Raw genomic sequence first — 21,589 nt, 5'->3', positions numbered from 1 at the left:
GCCTGATATATTATTGAACAGAAACCAAAAGGAAAACCTCTCTAAAGAGAAAACAAAAACAGCAATAAAATCACTTTTTTACTAATGTGGAATAGAATAAGTAAAAGTGAATAATTTAGGAATTTCAAATAAAAATCTTGCCATTAGTATATATTCCTTTCCCATTGCTCTAAAACGTAAAATAAATAAATAAAATAATAATATGGAAGAAAGGAGATTCATTCAAATTTTCACATCTTCTATAAAGGATTACCTGCAGCCAGGAAGCGGCACTCTCCAGCACAGGTAGCCGGCATACCGCAACTGCCATAGAGGTCAATTTTCCTAGCAGAGCCATGCGCGGCTCATCTGCTTTATTTCCCTGTGGGCTGAACAGGGAGTTAAAGATGACTTGCCGGACTGGCTCCTTGGTTTGTTCGTGGAAGTAATTGCACAGTATCTCCAAAAGCTGCAGCTCTTGAATGGCGCCAAGTCGCTGGAAAGAAACAGAAGAAAAGCAAAATTTGGTAAAACTGGCAGTAAATATACAAAGTCCAATTGAAAATGGAACGCAAAGAAATGGCAATGTACTACTTAACTGCTTCCCGCCCACAGTATTGTCCAATGATGGACAGGCAGGCGGGAGCACTTATTCTGGGACGACATCATACGATGTCTTCCCACTCTCGCCACGCTTGCGCGCCCATTGGTGGTGCACTCTGTCCCCGGAACACAGCGCATCACTGATCCTGGTAAAGAGCCGATGACGAGACTCTTCACCCATGTGATCAGCTGTGTCCAATCAAAGCTGATCACATGTAAACAAGGAAATGCCAGTTCTAAGCATGAGGAGAGCCAATCAGTGGCATTTCCTCACAGGGGAGATCTGCACAGATAATCAGGGCACTGATCATCAGTGCCCTGATCAGTGCTGCCCCATCAGTGATGCCAATCAGTGCCCATCAATGGAAATGCAGAAAATGCATAAGAAAAAAAAATAAACAAAAAACACTGCTTCGGTATTTTGAGAAGTACAAAAACCTGCTAGGAGTTTTAGTGATGTCGGTCTGTAAAACTTTTGCTTGTTGCATTTTTGTTTTGCTATCTGGCAAATCCAACTTCTGTAAGCATAAATTAGCATCTCTTACATTAGAAATGCAGTGCAGCCAATAAAAATTATTCAGTGTGCCTTCCTCATATCTGTCAAGTGTACCACAGATGATACCCTGTGTCAGCCCTCTTGCTCTGAGGTGATCAGTGGAAAGCTGGTGTGGGAGGTATGAAAACCGACATATTGGGTGCCCTATGATTAGCTATTTGTGTTTTCAATTCATTCATTTAGGAACCTGCGATTGTCACACGTCCTTTTTGGATCAATCTGGAAAACCTCAGCTACAAGGATGCCATTAAGAAATCAGTTTTTGTTTGGTTTATGTAACCTGAGCTTCCAATTAGCATATTCAAATGGAAAGGCTGGAGACGGACACAAATTTTTACAGGGACCTGTGTGAACCCAGCCTAAATTAACTGATAACCCATTACATGGGGAGTAGGTTAAAGCAAAGTTCCACCCAAAAGTGCAAGATCCTCTTATCTGTCTCCTCCCCCCCGGTTCTGATGCCACATTTGGCACCTTTCGACAGGGAGAGGGGAGCGGGTACCTGGTTTGACAGGTACCATCATCCACTTCCGGGAGACTACGCAGTGGCGACTTCGGCCCCCCCTCCTTCTTTCACTTAGCGCTGGGGTGCCGACATCATGGGATCCCTGGACAGGTAATAAGGCTGGGTTCACACTGCAGCACGGAATGGCTCACAGCAGGGGTCCGAGCGTCCCTGTTCACCGTTTCAGGTCCGATGTCATCTTTAATTTTTGCCTGAATTCAGACCTGAAAACGCACAGGACACCTGTGCAATTTGCACCGGAGCCACTCCGGAGATGTGTGAACCAGCTCCAAAGAGAGCCGGTCACAATCTCCTTACATGCGAATTGGATGTGGAGAAACCCTCATCCAATTCGCAATTGTGTGAACCCAGCCTTAGGAGGAGAAGCTACAGTATTTGGTTAGTTAGTGATTTAAACAGCACTTTTTTTTTTTTTCTTTAATATCCAGCTTTTCATGAAACAGACATGTTCCTTCCTCTGCTTCATGTGTCAGTTATGATGTTACTGAAAAAGGTGGTACTGGTCACCAACCAACCTCAAAAGGTGTTGAGGCGTGTTCACATGGACTGCCAGGGAGCAGGAGAAGCAGGAACAACGATTCTACGCCCCCACTTAACCACTTGCCTACTGGGCACTTTCACCCCCTTCCTGCCCAGGCCGGATTTTCAGATTTTAGACCTGTTACATTTAAATGACAACTGCGTGGTCATGCAACACTGTACCCAATATAGATTTTTATCATTTTTTGAAACAGATAGAGCTTTCTTTTGGTTGTATTTAATCAGCACTGGATTTTTTGCTAAAAAAAAAAAAAAGAAAGTTTTTTCTTAGTAACGGTTACAATTTTAAAGAAAAGTAATTTTTCTCCTTCACTGATGATCAGTGCCCCAATTATAAGTGTAGATGTCCCCTGTGTGTATTTGCTGGTTATCGGCTCTCCTCACACGCTGTCAGCGTGAGGGGAGGACTGCTGATAACCGGCAAATCCTGTTTACACTGTGATAAGCTGTGTTCAGACACAGCTGGGTACATGGTAAAGAGCCGCTGAGATTGGCTCTTTACCCCAATCTGATCAGTTGGGGCCTAAGGACACAGCGATCGCAGATCCACGCCGAAGTGCACCGCCGCAGGGGGCGCGGGAAGCACGATCATAGGAGAACGTCTAGAAGATGTCTACAGGTGTGAACAAGACCTAAATGCACGTGTATGTGTCTGCTTTGAGGAAACATTTAATTTGCGCATCTCTGGAAACAAAATGGTCAACATGTTTCCAATGGGGATCAAAACCGTTTTGGTGTTAAATGCAGGACTGATTTTTTTTTTTTTTTTTTTTTTTTTCTTGGGTCTACGGCACACTGAAGTGGAAGATAAGGCTAACCATTAGTATTCTTAAATATGCCGCTTCTCCCTCACTCCCTCTACATACCAATCCACTTTGGTGTGGTCATGTGATCAAGCAGCTACAACACCCCCTGTGTCAGAGATCGGCTGCTGCAGGAAATAGTGTGGATAATGAAGGGGCAATGGGAGCCTGCAGGTGAGGTCCCAGGAGAGACTTCCTCGAGCGTTCCCTTACACAGGAACCAGAGCTGCTGGATCATGTGACTGTACTGGAGTGGATTAAAAAAAAGGAAGAAGAAAGGAGGAAGGTATTTACAGTGATCTTTTTTTTATACAGGCTATGCTGCATAGATAGGATAGGATTATAGTTAACATTTACTACCACTTTAACAATAAGCAAATACAATCATAAACGATTCCGCATACTACAGACTACTATGACTGTGTGTCAGATGCCAGACATACCTTGCCATGAGAACTGCGGTCTTTGGGTATTTGGAAGATAAACTCTTCAAGTAGTTCGATAGGACCTTTCTCGACCAGTGGCACAGGAGCATTCTGGAGCTGACTGCTGAAATAGATATCCAGGTGGTACAATACTTCCTTTGCTGCACTAAGAGCGTCACGCCGCAGGAGAGAATGGCGAATTTCGCTCATCGTTCCCCTGGAAAGTAAAGCAAACATCCTTGTTTTAAAAGACAGCTTCCATATATGCCAGCAAGTAGAGGACACTACTGGCCTTGTTCAGTAATAATTTACAGAATATGGATGGACAATGAGACACTCTGCAGACAGCCTGTGTATGGCTGGGGGCAGGTTTGCCTGAAATTTGTATCTACAGCAACGTTTTGTTGAAACTTGCAGAGCACAAGTGTTATTTGCATCTAACAAAAAAACAAGCTGGTATGTTACATCTATATGTATACTGTGTTAGGAATTCTTATGGTGAACATTTCATCATTACCTATAATAACTGCCGCATTTGAAACTGGATTGTTCTACACTTTGCACATTGGTACATGCAGCACAGTGGCTCACACTTCTACCTTGCAGCATTGGGGACCTTGGTTTTAAAAGTAGTATGTCCAACGCTTCTTTGACCACATTTCTTGTTTGCCATAACAGTGCATATGCTATTGTTCTCCTGTGACCCAGAGTTAGTGCGCAACAGCTGGTTTTCAGCTATCAGCGCCAGACTTGGTAGGGATCCTGACAATATTGTCAGGATCCACCTGGCTGCCCGGTTGTCAGCTAGCTCTGCCTTTCAGCGTATGGCTAAAGCAGAGCCAGCTGCACCCACCCCCTCCCCAGCTGACGCTCATTAGCGGAGGCGCAGAGCAGAGAACAGTGAGTAACAGTTTCCGCTTAGAGTGAACTGAGAAGTTAGTGATCAGCGGTCATGTGACCGCTCAATTCAGAGTCTAATGCCGCGTACACACGATCGTTTTTCTCGTTGGAAAAAGATATGACGGCTTTTCCAACGGGATTCCGCTCAAGTTAGCCTTGCATACACACGGCCACGCAAAAGTTCGCTGAAATTACGACCGTAATTTACGACCGCATTGAAAATGACGTTCAGGGCTTCCGAGCATGCTTCGAATTGTTTCCGAGCATGCGTAGGAATTTTGCGTGTCGGAATTGCAACAGACGATCGCATTTTCGGATAGGAACTTTTTCCGACCGAAAAATTAAGAACAGGCTCTCAATTTTTTGCTAGCTGGAATTCGGCCAGCAAAAGTCCGATGGAGCATACACACGGTCGCATTTTCCGACGAAAAAATCTCATCAGTCTTTTGCGGGCCGAAATTCCGCTCGTGCGTACGCGGCATTAGAGTCTAAGTGGGACAGATGCTGCAACATGGAGGCAAGTATGGATTTTTGTTTCTCTTTCAAAAATGCAACCTCTTCACCCCCGGAAGGTTTTACTCCCTTCAGGACCAGGCCATTTTTTGCGATACGGCACTGCGCTATTTTAACTGACAATTGCACGGTCATAAGACGCTGTACCCAAATACATCTAATGTCCTTTTTTCCCACAAATAGAGCTTTCTTTTAGTGGTATTTGATCACCTCTGCAGTTTTTATTTTTTGCGCTATAAACTAAAAAAGAGTGACATTTTTGAAAAAAAAAAAACAATATTTTTTACTTTATGCTATGAACATACCCAATAAAAAAAAAAAATAAATGTATAAAATCAAATGTCTTCATCAATTTAGGCCAATACGTATTCTGCTACATATTTTTGGTAAAAAAAAAACACAACCCAATAAGCGTATATTAATTGGTTTGCGCAAAAGTTACCACGTCTACAAACTATGGGAAAGATTTATGGAATTTAAATTTTTTTTTACTAGTAATGGCAGTGATCAGTGATTTTTAGAGGGACTGCGACATTGCGGCCGACAAATCAGACACCTGACACTTTTTGGGTACTAGTGACACTAATACCATTATCAGTGCTACAAAAATGCACTGTCACTGTACTAATGACACTGGCAGAAAAGGTGTTAACATCAGGGGCGATCAAATGGTTAAATGTGTTCCCTGGGAGTGCTTTCTAACTGTGGGGGGTGCCTTGACCGGGGGAAGACAGATCTGTGTTCCTGCTTAGCAGAGACACAAGATCTCCGTCTTCCCCTCTCGCAGAACGGCGATCTGCCTTGTTTACATAGGTAGACCGCCATTCTGCCTCTCTTGGGAACAATCGTGGGGTGCCGGCGAACATCGGGTCTGCTGGATCCACCGATTGGCTCCCGCTGTTTATAATCACAGCACTATGTGCAGTGACAGATGTTTTACTGATTTGTAAAACATCTGTTACCGCTAGGATACACAGGAAACAATTGTTCCTATGTGTCCTATTCATACTGTAACACAGTCTAGTACTGACATGCTGCATTTTAGAGCAACGGACTGTGCGCAAATCGCATTTTGAACAAAGTGTACATTTTGAACACTTTACATAAAGTTTGTACAAAAAAAAAAAAAAAAAAAAAAAAAACACAATTACACACCACAATGCCCCCTACTGCAGCCCGAAACAGACAGCTGCCAGAGTGGTAGAGTGCTCTGGCAGCTTTCTGTTCCTGTGTGAATTCACCCTAAATATGGGTGTAACATAGTCTTAAAGCTAGGTTCATGTGTACAGGTGCGACCAAAGCACACGTTTCTGCACGTCATGTGTAGGGCAGCTCATTCATTTTAATTGGCTGCCCTATGCGTGAGAAACACAGAAAAGGAGCCCCTGATCCTTTTTGAAATATGGTCGGTGCCATTTGGCGCGTGCACATTAGCAGATGTGTGGTGGTGCCATCAACAATGAATGGCACCACCACGCATTTGCTAAAGGGCAGCACCATTTTGAGCATGTTGGGAATTTTTTTAGTGTTTGAATAACTTTATTAATTTAGAAAGTCTGGTGGCTTCTGCTCGTGACAAAAGAAAAAAAAACGTGCAGTCTAAACCGGCGTAGAGAACTTTGCATGCATTCCCGCCACACAAAGGTGTGATCCTAGTGTAAAGGTGGGGCTAGCCACTGGATCTGTTCACCCCTAGGCGGGTATGATGGTGCGATCACATTTTTGCATGGTGCATTTAGGACAGCCCATTCATTTTATTGGCCCGCCCTACGAGTCAAAATTGCACCAAAGTGCAAACATCTTAATTTTTTTTTTTTGCTGAACCACAACACATGGTACTTTATTTCTATGGATTTTGACAGGCATGTTGGCAAGGTGCCGTTAAGAATTCATGGGCGTGCTGGGCACCTGCAAAAAGATTTCACATTTTTATATGTTGTGGGAACTTGGTACAATTTTGAGTACATCCCTGCATGGCACACAAAATGCGCAAAGCCTTAAAGTAGAATTAAAGCGGAGCTCCGACTAAAAAAGAAAAAAAATTTGAAGTCAGCAGCTACAAATACTGCAGCTGCTGACTTTTAATAAATCGGACACTTACCTGTCCCAGGGTCCAGCGATGTGGGGGAACGAAGCCCGCTTGTCTCTCCCTCCTCTCTGCAGCACCGGCATTGTCACTGTGGGCGCCCGGCTGTGGCTTCTGTGGCGAGCCGCGCTGTGCGCTTTGACACACCGAGCAATCATCTGGGACCTGTGACGTGTCCCAGATGATTGCCGAGAGGGAGGGGGAGAGTTGAACTTACTTCCTGCGCCGCGGTGCAACGGGAAGGAAGTGGGAGCTGGAACCCTCTAAAAACAGGGTTCCCCCCCCCCCCCCAAAAAAAAGATGACATGCTAAATGTGGCTTTAAGGGCAAATTTTTTTTTTAGTTTTGGATAGAGTGGAGAAGGATTAGAACACCTGTCAGTTTTTATTGCTGTCTGTGCCCCCCATAAGGCTCCATTCACACTTGGAGGACACCAAAGTTGCCCCAACTTTGGATGAAACTTTGGATGGGTCCAACTTGGATACGACTTTGGCTTTGACCAGTGATAATGGACAACTGTTACATTGTATAACATTCAGTTACAACTTTAATGCAACTTTTGAGGGTTAACATTGAAGTCTGTGGCCTCCCAGTTGCATGAAAGTCAGACCAAAGTAGTGCATGAAGTCCCCCTCCTTCCCCTCCCGCTGCTTCGGACCAAAGTAGTGCATGAACTACTATGAAGTCGTCATTCCCCCGCTGCCCTCTAGTGCTTCTTCCGACTCGCCTGTGCGAACGACGAGCCGGAGAACGAATCGACCAGCGGCGGCCGTTTATCATAGAGAATACTGCAGACCAGATGGTCCCCGGCCGTCTCTATGACCTTCGGAGGCCAGGCATGACATTATCTCCCGTCATGTCTGGCCTCGGCAGATGTAAACACTGCCATTTCCTCAGCTGGGAAGCCAAGATCTTTTTTTTTATTTTTGTTTGTTTTGTTTTTTGATCTCAGGTTTTCCAGCCTAGAGGAGAGATGTGGGGTCTTATAGACCTCACATCTCTCTGCAAAGAGGACCTGTCATGCCCTATTACAAGGGATATTTACATTCCTTGTAATAGGAATAAAAAGTGATCAAAAAAAAAAATTTTAAAAGGGAAAGTGTCAAAATAAAAAAAAAATAGAGGGAAAACAAAAGAAAAAAAAAAAAAAATTTAAAGCACGCAGAAGCGAACGCATACGTAACTCATGCCCACATATGTAAACGGCGTTCAAACCACACATGTGAGGTTTTGACGCGAACATTATAGCGAGAGCAATAATTCTAGCCCAAGACCTCCTCTGTAACTCCAAACAGGTAAAAGAAATTTTTAAATCGTCACCTATGGAGATTTTTTTAAAGGGGTTGTAAAGGTTAGTTTTTTGTTTTCTTTTTAAATACCAAACATGTTATACTTACCTCCTTTGTGCAAGGGTTTTGCACAGAGTGGCCCCAATCCTCCTCTTCTGGGGGCCCCCAGCAGCGCTCCTGGCTCCTCCTCATATCACGTGCCCCCTCGGAGATCCACATTCCAAGGGGGCACCCGTGCGGGCGTTTTCCCGAATCCTGCTGCTGCGTCCATTGACACAGACAGCAGTACTCTGCCCTGCCCCCGGCTCCCGTGTCACTGGCCAATGGCTGCTGCTGCTATCAATCTATCCAATGAGGACCCTAGAGACAGTTGATGAAGCTGCTAGGGGGGGGCTCTGGGGGGGGGAGCAGCTGCACTACAGAAGGGTTTTTTCACAACCCCTTTAAGTACCGAAGTTTGGCGCCATTCCACGAGTGCATGTAATTTTAAAGCGTGACATGCTAGGTATCTATTTACTCTGCATAACATCATCATTTATACAAAAAATAGAAATAAATAAATAAAATCGGGCTAAATTTAGTGTTTTGTTGCAACGACCACTAGGGTCTCTGCTAAAAAAAAACATATATAATGTTTGGGGGTTCTGAGTAATTTTCTAGCAAAAAATAAAAATAAAAATGATGATTTTTACACGTAGGAGAGGAGTGCCAGAGTAGGCCCGGTATGGAAGTGGTTAACCACTTGCGGACCGCCCATATACTGCAGCAGGGTGACTGCTCTATGTGCTGTACGTAAATCGACACTTCCAGTTCTTCCAGTTCTGGGGCGCAGCGGGAACTGATCTCTGGGTACTGTGGACTTGATGTCCACTGGCACCGGCTGATCATTAGGCAGAGAGCCAGATCACTATGTAAACAAGGCAGATCACCGTTCTGTCAGTAGGGAAGGCATAGATACTGTGTTCCTGTAAAGCAGGCATATGGATAAATGCCTTCCCCTAGTAAAAGCAACTTTCACACACTACACAAGCACAGGCTAGGCACATAGGTAACCCTTTGATCGCCCCTGATGTTAACCTCTTCCCAGCCAGTGCCATTAATACGGTGACAGTGCATATTTTTTAGCAATGATCACTGTAAGGCCTCATGTACACTGGACGTTAAAATAACCTTATACAAACGGCAGTAGCTTTGCAGGGAGTTCTTCAACTTTTTTCAACATTTTTGCAATAGCGTTTATTAGCGTTTTTTTTTTTTTTTTTTGAAGAAAAACATTTTTTTTTCAATGGATCAAAAACGTTAAAACACACTGGTGAGTGACGTTTTTTAGCATCTATCCACGTTTATCAGCGATAGAGCATTTTTACAGCTGAAAAACATCTCTCAGAACCCGCTTAGTTTTTTTTTTTTTTTTTTTTTACTGTTCAAATAACAGCCTGTGTGCGCATGGACACATAGGATAACATGATGGAGAGTTTAACCGCTTCCCCACGCAGATATACCAGGGCAGAAGGGCACGTACAGGCAGAATCACGTACCTGTACGTTGCCCTTTAAGAGGCGGCTTGCGGGCACACGCGACCGCGGGTCCCGTGGACTCGATGTCCGCGGGGATACCCGCGATCGTCTCACGGAGAGGAAGAATGGGGAAATGCTAATGTAAACAAGCATTTCCCTGTTCTGCCTAGTGACAGGACAGAGATCACTGCTCCCTGTAATAGGGAGCGGTGATCAGTGTTGTGTCACACACAGCCCCCCCACAGTTAGAATCACTCCCTAGGACACACTTAACCCCTACAGTGCCACCTAGCGGTTAACCCCTTCACTGCCAGTCACATTTACACAGTAATCAATGCATTTTTAATTGCACTGATCGCTGTATAAAAGTGAATGGTCCCAAAAATCACGCCAAAAGTGTCCGATCTGTCCACCATAATGTCGCAGTCACGATAAAAATCGCTGATCATCGCCATTACTAATAAAAAAAAAAAAATATTAATAAAAATGCCATAAAACTATCCCCTATTTTGTAAACGCTACAACTTTTGCGCAAACCAATCAATAAACGCTTATTGAAATTTTTTTTTACCAAAAATATGTAGAAAATACTTATCGGCCTAAACTGAGGGAAAAAAAAATGTTTATTTATATATTTTGGGGATATTTATTATAGCAAAAAATAATGCGTTTTTTTTTCAAAATTGTCGCTATTTTTTTGTTTATAGCGCAAGAAATAAAAACCGCAGAGGTGATCAAATACCACCAAAAGAAAGCTCTATCTGTGGGGAAAAAAGGACGTCAATTTTGTTTGGGAGCCATGTCACACGACCGCGCAATTGTCAGTTAAAGCGACGCAGTGCCAAATTGCAAAAAGTGCCCCGGTCTCTGGCCAGCCAAATGGTCCGGGGCTTAAGTGGTTAATGACTGTAGAAAAAAAAAAAACACACACACGTCTACAGCCAAAAACAGCTGCTGTAAAAACGTCAAAAAACATCCAGTGTGCATGAGGCCTAATAGTGTCACTGGTTCCCAAAAAGTGCCAGTTCGTGTTTGACTGTCCACTGCAATGTCGCAGATAAGTCGCCGATCTCCACCATTACTAATAAAAAAAATAAAAATAAATAATAATATGCCATAGATTGAAGACGCTATAACTTTTGCGCAAACCAATCAACATGCGCTTATTGGGATTTTTTTTTACTAAAAATATGTAGCAGAATACATATTGGCCTAAAGTGATGAAGAAATGTGATTTTTTTCATTTTATAGCAGAAAGTAAAAAAAAATTATGTTATAAAATAATAATAATAATAATAATAATAATAATAATTATATATATATATATATATATATATATATATATATATATATATATATATATATATATATATATATATATATATTATTATACACATTAAAGTGACGCAGTGCTGTATTGCAAAATATGGCCTGGTCATGAAGGGGGGTAAATCTTCCAGAGCTGAAGTGATTAAGATTCTAACATCCCCTGCTCCATCCAAACCTGAAAAAAAAAAAAAAAGTGGGGATGGAAGAAGGGGAAAGAAGGAGGGAGGACAGAGTTGGGCTTTAGAGGGTCTCCACAGCCATGAATGGTGGGACATCGGTCAGGTTCTTACTGCTGCCTGTGTCCCCGCTGGGAAGATTCACCCTCTCCTGGCCACCATCGTCCCTGTAACATAAACAGAAGTAAAATCCTCCAATGCAGACACCTGTGGGGGGTGACAACTATCTAAAAGACCAGTGGAAAGATTTCCCTCTAACTTCCTGTTGTTTCAACAAGACAGGAAGTGAAGGGAAATCTCTCCAAGGAGACACAAATACACTGGCAGGGGTTTTATACATTCCCTACTCTATATATAAATAAAAAAAGTTTGCTTTTGGATCCACATTAGCTGGAAAGAAAACCAGAATGGGGTCACATTAGAGTCTGTACAGGAAGTGAATATGATCAATGAAAGGACTAAGAGCTGCTGCATGCCGAACAGGAAAGAGTTACCCCGAGCTGCCCTGACCATCTACTGCCCGCCATTATCATTATTCCTCCCTCACCAACCCGTCACCTTGTGTCCCCGGCCTCGCTCCCTTCTGCCGCGAATGTTCCCACTCAGGGGAAGCACACCAATTACAACGAGGCCCAATTCATCCCCACCTGGCCACCGTAGCCTGAGGAGGCGGGGCGTCTAACCAAGCCTCGATGTGGTTCCGCCAATCGACGGTGACTTTATTTTTTATCACTCGGAAAATTGAAAAACTTTATTTATACGCAAAGCGGGGCAATGGTACTCTGCTGTCCGGACACTTTTCAGGTTTTCATCCAATGATGCTGCAACCGAAGTACATGAGGCTCTAATGTTGGATTAGGAAATCTGTCTACTATTTTTTTTTTTTTTTTGCACTGATTAAAATAAAATGTTCACTAGCAGACCTTAGTCTAGTGATAACTCCTCCTTTATTCACATAAATAAAGCTGACATTGTCAGCTCAGTTTTCTTTTTCAGCTCACAGGTTGGACTAGAGAAATCCAATCAATTCCCCCATCTACTCTAAAACCTTCGTACACACGCTTTGATTTTCGGATGACCGAACGTCCGATTTTTGTGGCATGCCCCCCCGACATTTTGAGATGGGAATGAGGGACACCTACCAGCAAATGTATGTAGGCATGGGACACGCCCCCCTGCCACACCCCCTTAAAGGAGAATTAACCCCCAAAAAATGTAATTAAATCCACAAGGGCTTTTTTTACTACTACTAATGCAGCAATTTAGAATTTGGATGAAAAGTTTAGCACTGGGAAACACTTTTTAAAAGATAAAAATTGCATTTTAAATACAGCTATATGGATCAGACCAAAATGAGGGACATATGAGGAGGAATGAGGGACAGAAGGCCATTGCACCAAATCAGGGACAGTTGGGAGCTATGCTAGTCTCATGTCGAAAGTGAAGAGGTTACTCACAACACGAAAATTTTCGTACGACAGAATACAACGTCAGAAGTGACGTAATGTGTTGAATAGTTTTGTATATATTCTTTCGTTTCTAAGCATGCGTAGTCTTGCTCTTGCAATTTTTTTAAACGAAAATCAGACGTTGAGTTCACATCCAACAAAAATTTTATAGTCTGCACATTCAGCTTTTGTCTGACAAAAAAGTGAAATCGTCTGTCGAAAGCACCGTACTAACAATCCAAAAATCCACAGACAGCTCGTTGTACGAATTTTTCCATCTGATTTTCGTATCGTGTGTACGGGCCTTAAGACCCCTTTCACACAGAGGCGGTTTTCAGACGTTTTAGCGCTAGAAATAGCCTCTAAACTGGGTGTTTAATACATGAAATTTATATTTCTCTCACTATGTGAGTGTCACGCTTTTTATTTTTATCCACTCATTTATATGTCAGTATTACGCTATGTTGTCACTTTATTATTTGGGTTAATTTTCCGTGGATTCAACGCTAATTCAACGTGAGTGAAAATTGCTATACCCCACTGTGACCAGTTCTAAAAGGCCTAGGCTGGGTTTAAGCCACCTGCTCGATTTGGCTTGCTATCCGGTAAGCATGCCATTCATCAGTTGGGAATACCTTTTGCTTGATCCAATCACAGAGTGTTATTAATTGGACAGTTGAATTGTGCTGAATTTTTCTTTTTCTTCTTTTTTTGGACTTTAATTAGTTTCACATCACCAAGAGTTTATTTCTCTCACAGAATCTATTTATTTATCATATTTTAAGCGCGGCATTTCTATTTTGTATTTGTTTTTAGTGTTTACCCCACTGATAGCTGCTGCTTTATTATATAGGTTTCTAGTGCAGTTTTTTCTTTTCTAGCCTCTAAATAGCATCTGAAAACCGCCTCCCATTCATTTCAGCGTGACTTTTCACACTGGGGCTTTGCGCTTGCGGGACGTTCGGAAAAGTCCTGCAGGGAGCATCTTTGGGGCGGTTCCCAAAACGCCCCGCTCCCAAATTGTTGCTCTTTTTTTGTTTATAGCGCAGAAAATAAAAACCACCAGAGGTTATTTAAATACCACCAAAAGAAAGCTCTATTTGTGGGAAAAAAAGGACGTCAATTTTGTTTGGGTACAACGTCCCACGACTGCACACTTGTCAGTTAAAGCGGCACAGTGCAGTATATCGCAAAAAAATGTCCTGGGCAGGAAGGGGGTCAATTCTTCTGGGGCTGAAGTGGTTAAAGCGTTGCTGAAGTTTATAGTTCCACGCTCATCAGAAAGGGGGGTGAATTCTCAATGAGAATGGGGCCTGCTTTCAAGATGTAAATAAAGTAGACATGTATAGGATGTTTTTACATTTTCATGCTGCCCTCGGCTGAGGATCAGTTCAAATCACTGTGTACATATTGCACTATATTCTTATAGGGTAGGATGCTTTTGCATTGTTTGATTTCTCTCTTTCAGGTGTTGTTGGGTCAGTGCATCTTCCTTGGCTGAAAAGAGACAGGGATCTAGCCGGATAACAACACTACTACCATAGCTGCCAACTGTCCCGAATTTCCCGGGACATTCCCGGGACGTGGACTTCATTCCCGGATTTGTGGTGTCCCGGGAAATGTCCCGAAAAATTCGGTTCCGGTTTTTGAAACCGCCGCCGCCGCCGCCGCCGCCGCCGCCGCTAGAGGTCGGCGGCCGGCGGAGACATTGTCTCCGCCGGCCGCCATTTTGTTGAAGTTCAGGAAGACGGCTGGGGGGAGGCTAGACGAAGCTTCCGCTCCGCCTCGCCCCGCTCCGCCTCGGCCCGCCTACCCTCCGCCCCGCTGCCAGTCTGATATGGAAAGGGGCGGGGGTTCTAGGTGGGGGGTGAGCGCGCGCACCGCTGTGGGACACCTGATGTGAGTGTGGGGGGGCACTGGGGACACCTGATGTGAGTGTGGGGGGGGCACTGGGGACACCTGATGTGAGTGTGGGGGGGCACTGGGGACACCTGATGTGAGTGGGGGGGGCACTGGGGACACCTGATGTGAGGGGGGGGCACTGGGGACACCTGATGTGAGTGGGGGGGGCACTGGGGACACCTGATGTGAGTGGGGGGGCACTGGGGACACCTGATGTGAGTGGGGGGGGCACTGGGGACACCTGATGTGAGTGGGGGGGCACTGGGGACACCTGATGTGAGTGGGGGGGCACTGGGGACACCTGATGTGAGTGGGGGGGGCACTGGGGACACCTGATGTGAGTGGGGGGGGCACTGGGGACACCTGATGTGAGTGGGGGGGACACTGGGGACACCTGATGTGAAGGGGGGGCACTGGGGACACCTGATGTGAGGGGGGGCTCCGCCGGGGACTCCTGGTGTGAGGGGGGCTCCCTTGGGGACTCCTGATGTGAGGGGGGGCTCCGCCGGGGACACCTGATGTGAGGGGGAGCTCCGCCGGGGACTCCTGGTGTGAGGGGGGCTCCCTTGGGGACTCCTGATGTGAGGGGGGGCTCCGCCGGGGACACCTGATGTGAGGGGGGGCTCCGCCAGGGACACCTGATGTGAGGGGGAGCTCCGCCGGGGACTCCTGGTGTGAGGGGGGCTCCCTTGGGGACTCCTGGTGTGAGGGGGGGCTCCGCCGGGGACACCTGATGTGAGGGGGAGCTCCGCCGGGGACTCCTGGTGTGAGGGGGGCTCCCTTGGGGACTCCTGGTGTGAGGGGGGGCTCCGCCGGGGACACCTGATGTGAGGGGGGGCTCCGCCGGGGACTCCTGGTGTGAGGGGGGCTCCCTTGGGGACTCCTGATGTGAGGGGGAGCTCCGCCAGGGACACCTGATGTGAGGGGGAGCTCCGCCGGGGACTCCTGATGTGAGGGGGGGCTCCGCTGGGAGCACCTGATGTGAGGGGGGGCTCCGCCGGGGACTCCTGGTGTGAGGGGGGGCTCCGCCGGGGACACCTGATGTGAGGGGGGGCTCCGCCGGGGACTCCTGATGTGAGGGGGGCTCCGCTGGGGGCACCTGATGTGAGGGGGGGCTCCGCCGGGGACTCCTGATGTGAGGGGGGCTCCGCTGGGGGCACCTGATGCAAGGACGGACTCTGCTCGGACATCTGAAGCAAGGACGGACGGCTGGTGGCAGGCGACGTGGCTGGTGACACGCTCAGGGATCCCACTGATTCTGCATTATGGTGAGTTGAATGATTTCATTTTATATTACAATATAATAATAGAAATAATGCGCTTCAATCATCCTGACACCATAACAACCATGGTGCCGGGATGATTGAAGCATTAACACCAGGTGTTTGGAGTATCTTTATCTGCTGATTGTTAAACTTTCTAGAATACACATATTTCTATTATGTAGGATCTGGGGCTGCTGTCCCGTCATTTCCCTCTCTCTCCCCCTCTCTCCCCCTCTCCATCCCTCTCTCCCCCTCTCCATCCCTCATTCATTTCAGACTCTAACCACACCCTCTAGAGCCACGCCCATTTAAGCCACGCCCACAATTTCACGTAAACCACGCCCATTTGTCGGCGCGGCGCGCTTCGCGCGCCGCACTTGTCTGTTTTTCCCAGGCCACGCCTGCTGACGAATGCCCCGCCCCCTAATTATTGGACAGCTCCGCCTACAGCCACAAAAGTGTCCCACATTTTTTTTTTACAATGTTGGCAACTATGTACTACAACTGCTATGACTGTATATATTAGATAGATAGTTAGGTGATAGCATTCTTGCTTACTTACTCTCAAAATTTACATAACTATTTTTTAAATTTGAATGTCATCTGTGACTAACTACTTTTCATGTGATACCAATGATTATTCAGGTGGTACCAGGGCTGTGTTTTGTCGGCCTAGGCCTAGGGTGGCACTTTGCGGGGGGTGGCAAAATAGGCCGCCCCCCCGCATGAGAGAAAGCCCCCCCACCCGTCTGTCTGATTCCCAGCTCCCGCTGCCGCCTCCCGCACTCTTGCAGCCCACGGCGGCTGGCTTTCTGTAGCGGCGCCGCTGTGTATTGGCGTGCTTGGCAGAGGGTGGGGGCGTGTATCTCACGCTCCCCTACTCTCTGACAAGCACGCCCATATATATACTTGATTCTGCATTTCCGGGTAAGAGGCGCTCGTGCCTGGCTGTGCTGTCACTGGCTCTAGCACATGCTGATCACCGGTTTTGGGCCAATGATTTATGTCCGGGAACCGCCGATTATCGGAGCGAGTGATAGGTGAGAGCTTTGTGTGTGTAACACAAAGCTCTCTTCTGACAGCAGCGATGTGCCAGTTTTTTGTTTTCCTGCAAAGTAGGGAATAAAAACCAGCACATCCCTTGGTAGCACCACACTGCACACACTGTAAACATAGGTAAGCACCCATTTAATCCTTTCATTGCCCCAGATGTTAACCCCTTCCCAGCCAGAAAGCGTTAAAAACTAACAGGCATCAAAGTGACTTAAAGCAGGCAGGGGCAATAAAACTTTAATATTGCGGAATACAGCCCGCATGTCTGCCATCAGTGTATATGCACTAGATTGAGCACACCAGCCAGATGTGCCCGATCAAAGCAAGCAGCCACTAGGATCCAGCGGTCACGCTACTATTAAGGAGTCCCGGCTGCCAATCACGGGGTGTCACGCATGCCGCGCATGCGCATGGCACCCATGGCAACAGGATGACGGGAGGATGCCTAACTGCGGAGCCACCGTCATCACGGAAACCTGTGATGTACGGCCGGCACCGCATTAGGTATACCACAGTGTGAAGAGAAAGTGCAAGTGAGTAGGAGCGAGGCTAGGGAAGAGCGCGCAAAGTAAGGGAAGAGTGATACAAGAGCAGGGCAAAGATAGGAGGGCATGAGATAAAGAGGAGATAAGTAAAACAAAAATAGAAGAAATGATGAACAGAAAAATGGGAAAAGGAAGGGAAAAGGAAGGGAAAAGGGGGAGAAAACTAAAGGAGAAAAAAGAAAGAAAAAAAGCACCAAGGGAAAAAAGAAAAGAAATAAAGCACAACAGACAGAAATAGTGGGAAAAAAAGAAGAAGGAAATTTAGAAAAAAGGGAAAGAAGGACAAACGGTATAAGGAAAGAAAGGGGGAAAAAAACAGCAAAAAAGGAGTAAGGAAAAAAAAAAGGGAAAGATAAGAAGAGGAGAAAAGGACAACAGAAACAAGATAAAGGTGGGGCCGGAAAAAATGACAAGAAAAACCAAGAAAAATAAAGAAAATGAATAGAAAGAAATGAAAGTAAATATGAAATTAAATGGAAATAAACAAAAATAATTATAATATAAAATAAATAAAAATTAAAAAAATATATATAAAAAATAAATATAAATAAATATAAAAATAAAAAATAAATGAATATAAATGAAAATAAACATGAAAATAAACACATATAAATAGAAATAATAAAAACAAAAATAAAAATAAATAAATATAACAAAAATAAAAATAAAAATGAATAAATATTAAAAAAAAAAACTAAAAATAAGTATAAATATAAAAATAAAAATAAATAAACATACGGCCGAAAAAAGTAAACCCAAGCGACTAGCTCCTATGTGAAGCACTCTACGCTCATACCATGGCGTAAGCTTAAGGTTGTATTAAATTCAAAATGATTTAATTTGCAAGCCAATGGTAGACAAATTGTCACATTCAGCTCTTATATGGGATATCAGAATATATCAGAAAAAAACGTAGATATTCTTAATCTATCGGCTCCCCTAAGCGAATATCACAGGTGAGCATAGGGTGTATGAAACAGAAAAGAAAAAGAGTACGAACAAGAAAATAAAAAAGAATAGGTATGAACCATACCCGATACAGCACTGCCCAGACTAGACATCAATCGGAATTATACAGATGTCACATCATCGTGTATATCATGGTCAAATATACCAAGGAATAAAAAAAAATCAAAATGAAGAAGAGATTATTATCTGTCGTCAATTAAACATGTGAGAGATAGATTAGTGTTGAGACCACCAGGCTGCACCGTGCCTAATGTGTGTACCCAGTAAGCCTCGCGGTGGAGGAGTAATCGGTTTCGATCACCCCCCCATTTGGTAGCTTGACATGTTTGATCACCATCCCACATAGCTCATGGATTTGGTGCTTAGATGTCACAAAGTGCATTGCTACAGGTTTGTTAGGGTAGCCCTTGTCAATTTTGGCTAAGGCTATCCTAATGTCGCTTCTGTGCTTCTGAAATCGTTTTTTAAATGGGCCAACAGTTTTTCCCACATATGTCAATGTGCAGGGGCATTTCAGAATGTACACACAAAAATTTGTGTTGCAATTAAAATACTCCTGTATCAGATACTGGTTACCCCTATGTGGATGTGAAAAATGCTTGCCGCAAATAAGTAAATTGCACTTCACTTATTTGTCTTATGTGGAATTTTGGCATATTTATGCCTGGGATCTGCCTGTACCAAATGGTCACACGGTGTCCTTCCACGTTAATACGCTATCATGGGTTACTTTCTGCTGCTCATTTAATCGCATCTGATTCCTGATTGTATGTGTGAATGAACAATGGACAAGCAACAGGGGTAGGGGTCCTGGTGCGCCCAGACAAAGCTTTGTCAAGGACCTGATCAAGTACCAAAGTGGGGTACCCATGTTCCAAAAACATGTGATACATTATCTCAAGTTGCTTCCTTTTGTCATTTTCATCTGAACAGATGCGTAAAACCCTTACAAATTGAGAAATGGGCAAGTTCTTATGTAGATGTGCAGGATATGCACTATGGAAATTAAGCAATGTGTTTCTGTCAGTGGCGTCAAGAAATGAACTCTGATTGTGCGAAAACTCAGAATTGAACACTATTCCTGGGAAAATACTATTCAGGAAGTCAACGAATGCAGTGAAGTTGTTCTCACTACCTGACCAAATGAGAAAAATATCATCAATATACCTCATCTATTTCTTTACATGCATGGTGAATAGAAGGGATGGGTAGACATGGTGCTCTTCAAGGTAACCAACAAACAAGTTAGCGAATGAGGGTGCTGCTGAGCTCCCCATGGCTGTACCCCGAATCTGTGTGTATGCACTCCCCTCGAACATAAAATGGTTGTTAGTAAGAATAAACCCAAGACATTCAAGTATATAGCCACTCGGTAACCCAGGAGAGTCCTGTTTGGCAAGAAAATGTTCAACGGCCTGTAAGCCGGCAGCATTTGGTATACAAGTGTATAGAGAAGAAATGTCCATTGTAGCAAGTTTCCACTCATCTTGAAATATCGAGAAGGGCCCCAGTTTCTCTAGAAAGTCACTTGTGTCACAAATGTAGGCAGATAAGTTCTTCACAAGAGGTTGTAAGTGGAAATCAATATACTGAGCCATTGGTTTAGTGATGGCTCCTGTACCAGAACTTGAGTGGTGTAGTGCCTTTATGGATTTTTGGTAGCCCATAGATGACTGGCATACGCGGATAGTCATTGCGTAGAAAATTGGCAACTTCATCGGTCAACCACCCATTCAACTGCCCCATGCCGATTAGGTCCGACAGACCGTCTTTGGTGCCCAGTGAAGGGTCCCTCTTCAATGTCATATAGCTGGTAGAGTCAGCCAACATGAAAAGCATGCCATCCCTATAGTCGCTGTAATCCATAATCACAACACCCCCCGCCTCTAGAGTCAGACATCATGAACGCAACACAATAGGATCCGGATCCCTTTGTTTGTTTACTTTAACTAAATGTCTTGTAGCTGTGAAGACCTAATTTTGCTGTTATATGAAGGTACCTCTAGATGCATTATCCTCAACCTCAGCTTCTCCCCTTGCAGTGGTCACCAGAAGTATAAGATCCATTATCCTTCCCCGTGTCCCTCCAATTTGATGACACGAGTAGTTTAAGGTTGTAGTTGTTTCAATAGAATATATTAGAACTTAAAGGACTGTTACAATGTATGTTGTTTAAGCCGGGGTATGCCTAGAAGCTTTATTATGTAACCCTTTTTTTAACACGAAAACTCAATAAATTATTTTCAACAAAAAAATATATATATTTATATTTATTTGACAACAAAGCAAATTAAAGCAATCTTTCAGGCATCAAAAATAGTAAACGGCTACCTGTACTGCATAGGCATACCATTCAAAAGCTATAGAGAGACACTAAACTCTGGGTAAAAAAAGTGATTCAAGTAGGTCTTCTTAATTCAAAAAGGTACCTTATATTGCTCCCAGCCTTTTCCAAATCTCACTATTAATTTTTATTGTTGGTGTGATCTGACTTTCTGTTAGAGGGTGGCAAAGTTTGTTCTTCATGGTCCCTCTGTATGTAGAATTACGTCCGAAATGGACTAATGACTATGGAATTTGTAGTGTGACCACAACTACGTGCACTGCTGGTTCCAAAAAAACAGAAGTGAGGGGGAAAATAAGAGATTTGGGAGCTTACAGGGGACATTACAAGGAAGCAGAAAAACATAGTAATAAACAATTTTATGAAAAATAGATTACTGGGCCATTACGTAGTGGATGTGTAGGGATTATTTTTGGAGAATAAGTATATTATTTAGTGTCACTTTAACATTTGGGGATGTGCAAATAGAGACCATAGTCTATGGTCATAGGTTATGAATGATCCCCTTTACACCTCCCACACCTTGCTATTGGTTGGTAAAGACACCTTAAGCAGCAATGGGCCAATGGCGAGGCACTTTACCCTGGAGGGGGTGGATCTGGGCAAAGAATGTATTAACAATGATATTTCAATATTCATTCTTGGAAAGTTTAGGCCTCGTTTAAACCTAGCATCGTGCTTGCGGTGCCATTCATTGGTAATGGCCAGCAGACACGCAATTTTGCGCATGTCAAAACGCTCAGTAAAAAACACGAGAAGCTTAACGCCCAAAAAGGTACATGCGTTTGTAGCATCTAGGCAGGGCCGGTACAAGGATTTTT

The 21,589-nt window shown here is 44.4% G+C and overlaps 1 protein-coding gene across 1 annotated transcript in view; it reads right to left on the bottom strand.

Moving 5' to 3' along the window:
• The window catches only part of INTS15 (integrator complex subunit 15), a 33,299-nt gene extending 21,347 nt beyond the window's left edge, over nucleotides 1-11,952 (bottom strand). Inside the window, exons 1-3 of the mRNA XM_073636598.1 lie at nucleotides 11,801-11,952; nucleotides 3,451-3,649; nucleotides 254-475 (exon numbers count right to left, since the gene is read on the bottom strand). Coding sequence (XP_073492699.1) covers nucleotides 254-475; nucleotides 3,451-3,642 — 414 coding nt within the window. The 5' untranslated portion in view covers nucleotides 3,643-3,649; nucleotides 11,801-11,952. The remainder of the gene's footprint in view (nucleotides 1-253; nucleotides 476-3,450; nucleotides 3,650-11,800) is intronic.
• Nucleotides 11,953-21,589: the final 9,637 nt, after the last annotated feature.

This window comes from Aquarana catesbeiana, linkage group LG06, assembly GCF_042186555.1.
Source record: "Aquarana catesbeiana isolate 2022-GZ linkage group LG06, ASM4218655v1, whole genome shotgun sequence".
Lineage (NCBI taxonomy): Eukaryota > Metazoa > Chordata > Amphibia > Anura > Ranidae > Aquarana > Aquarana catesbeiana.
Note: the sequence above shows the minus strand (reverse complement) of the source record. Positions and strands in the feature narration are given on the sequence as shown.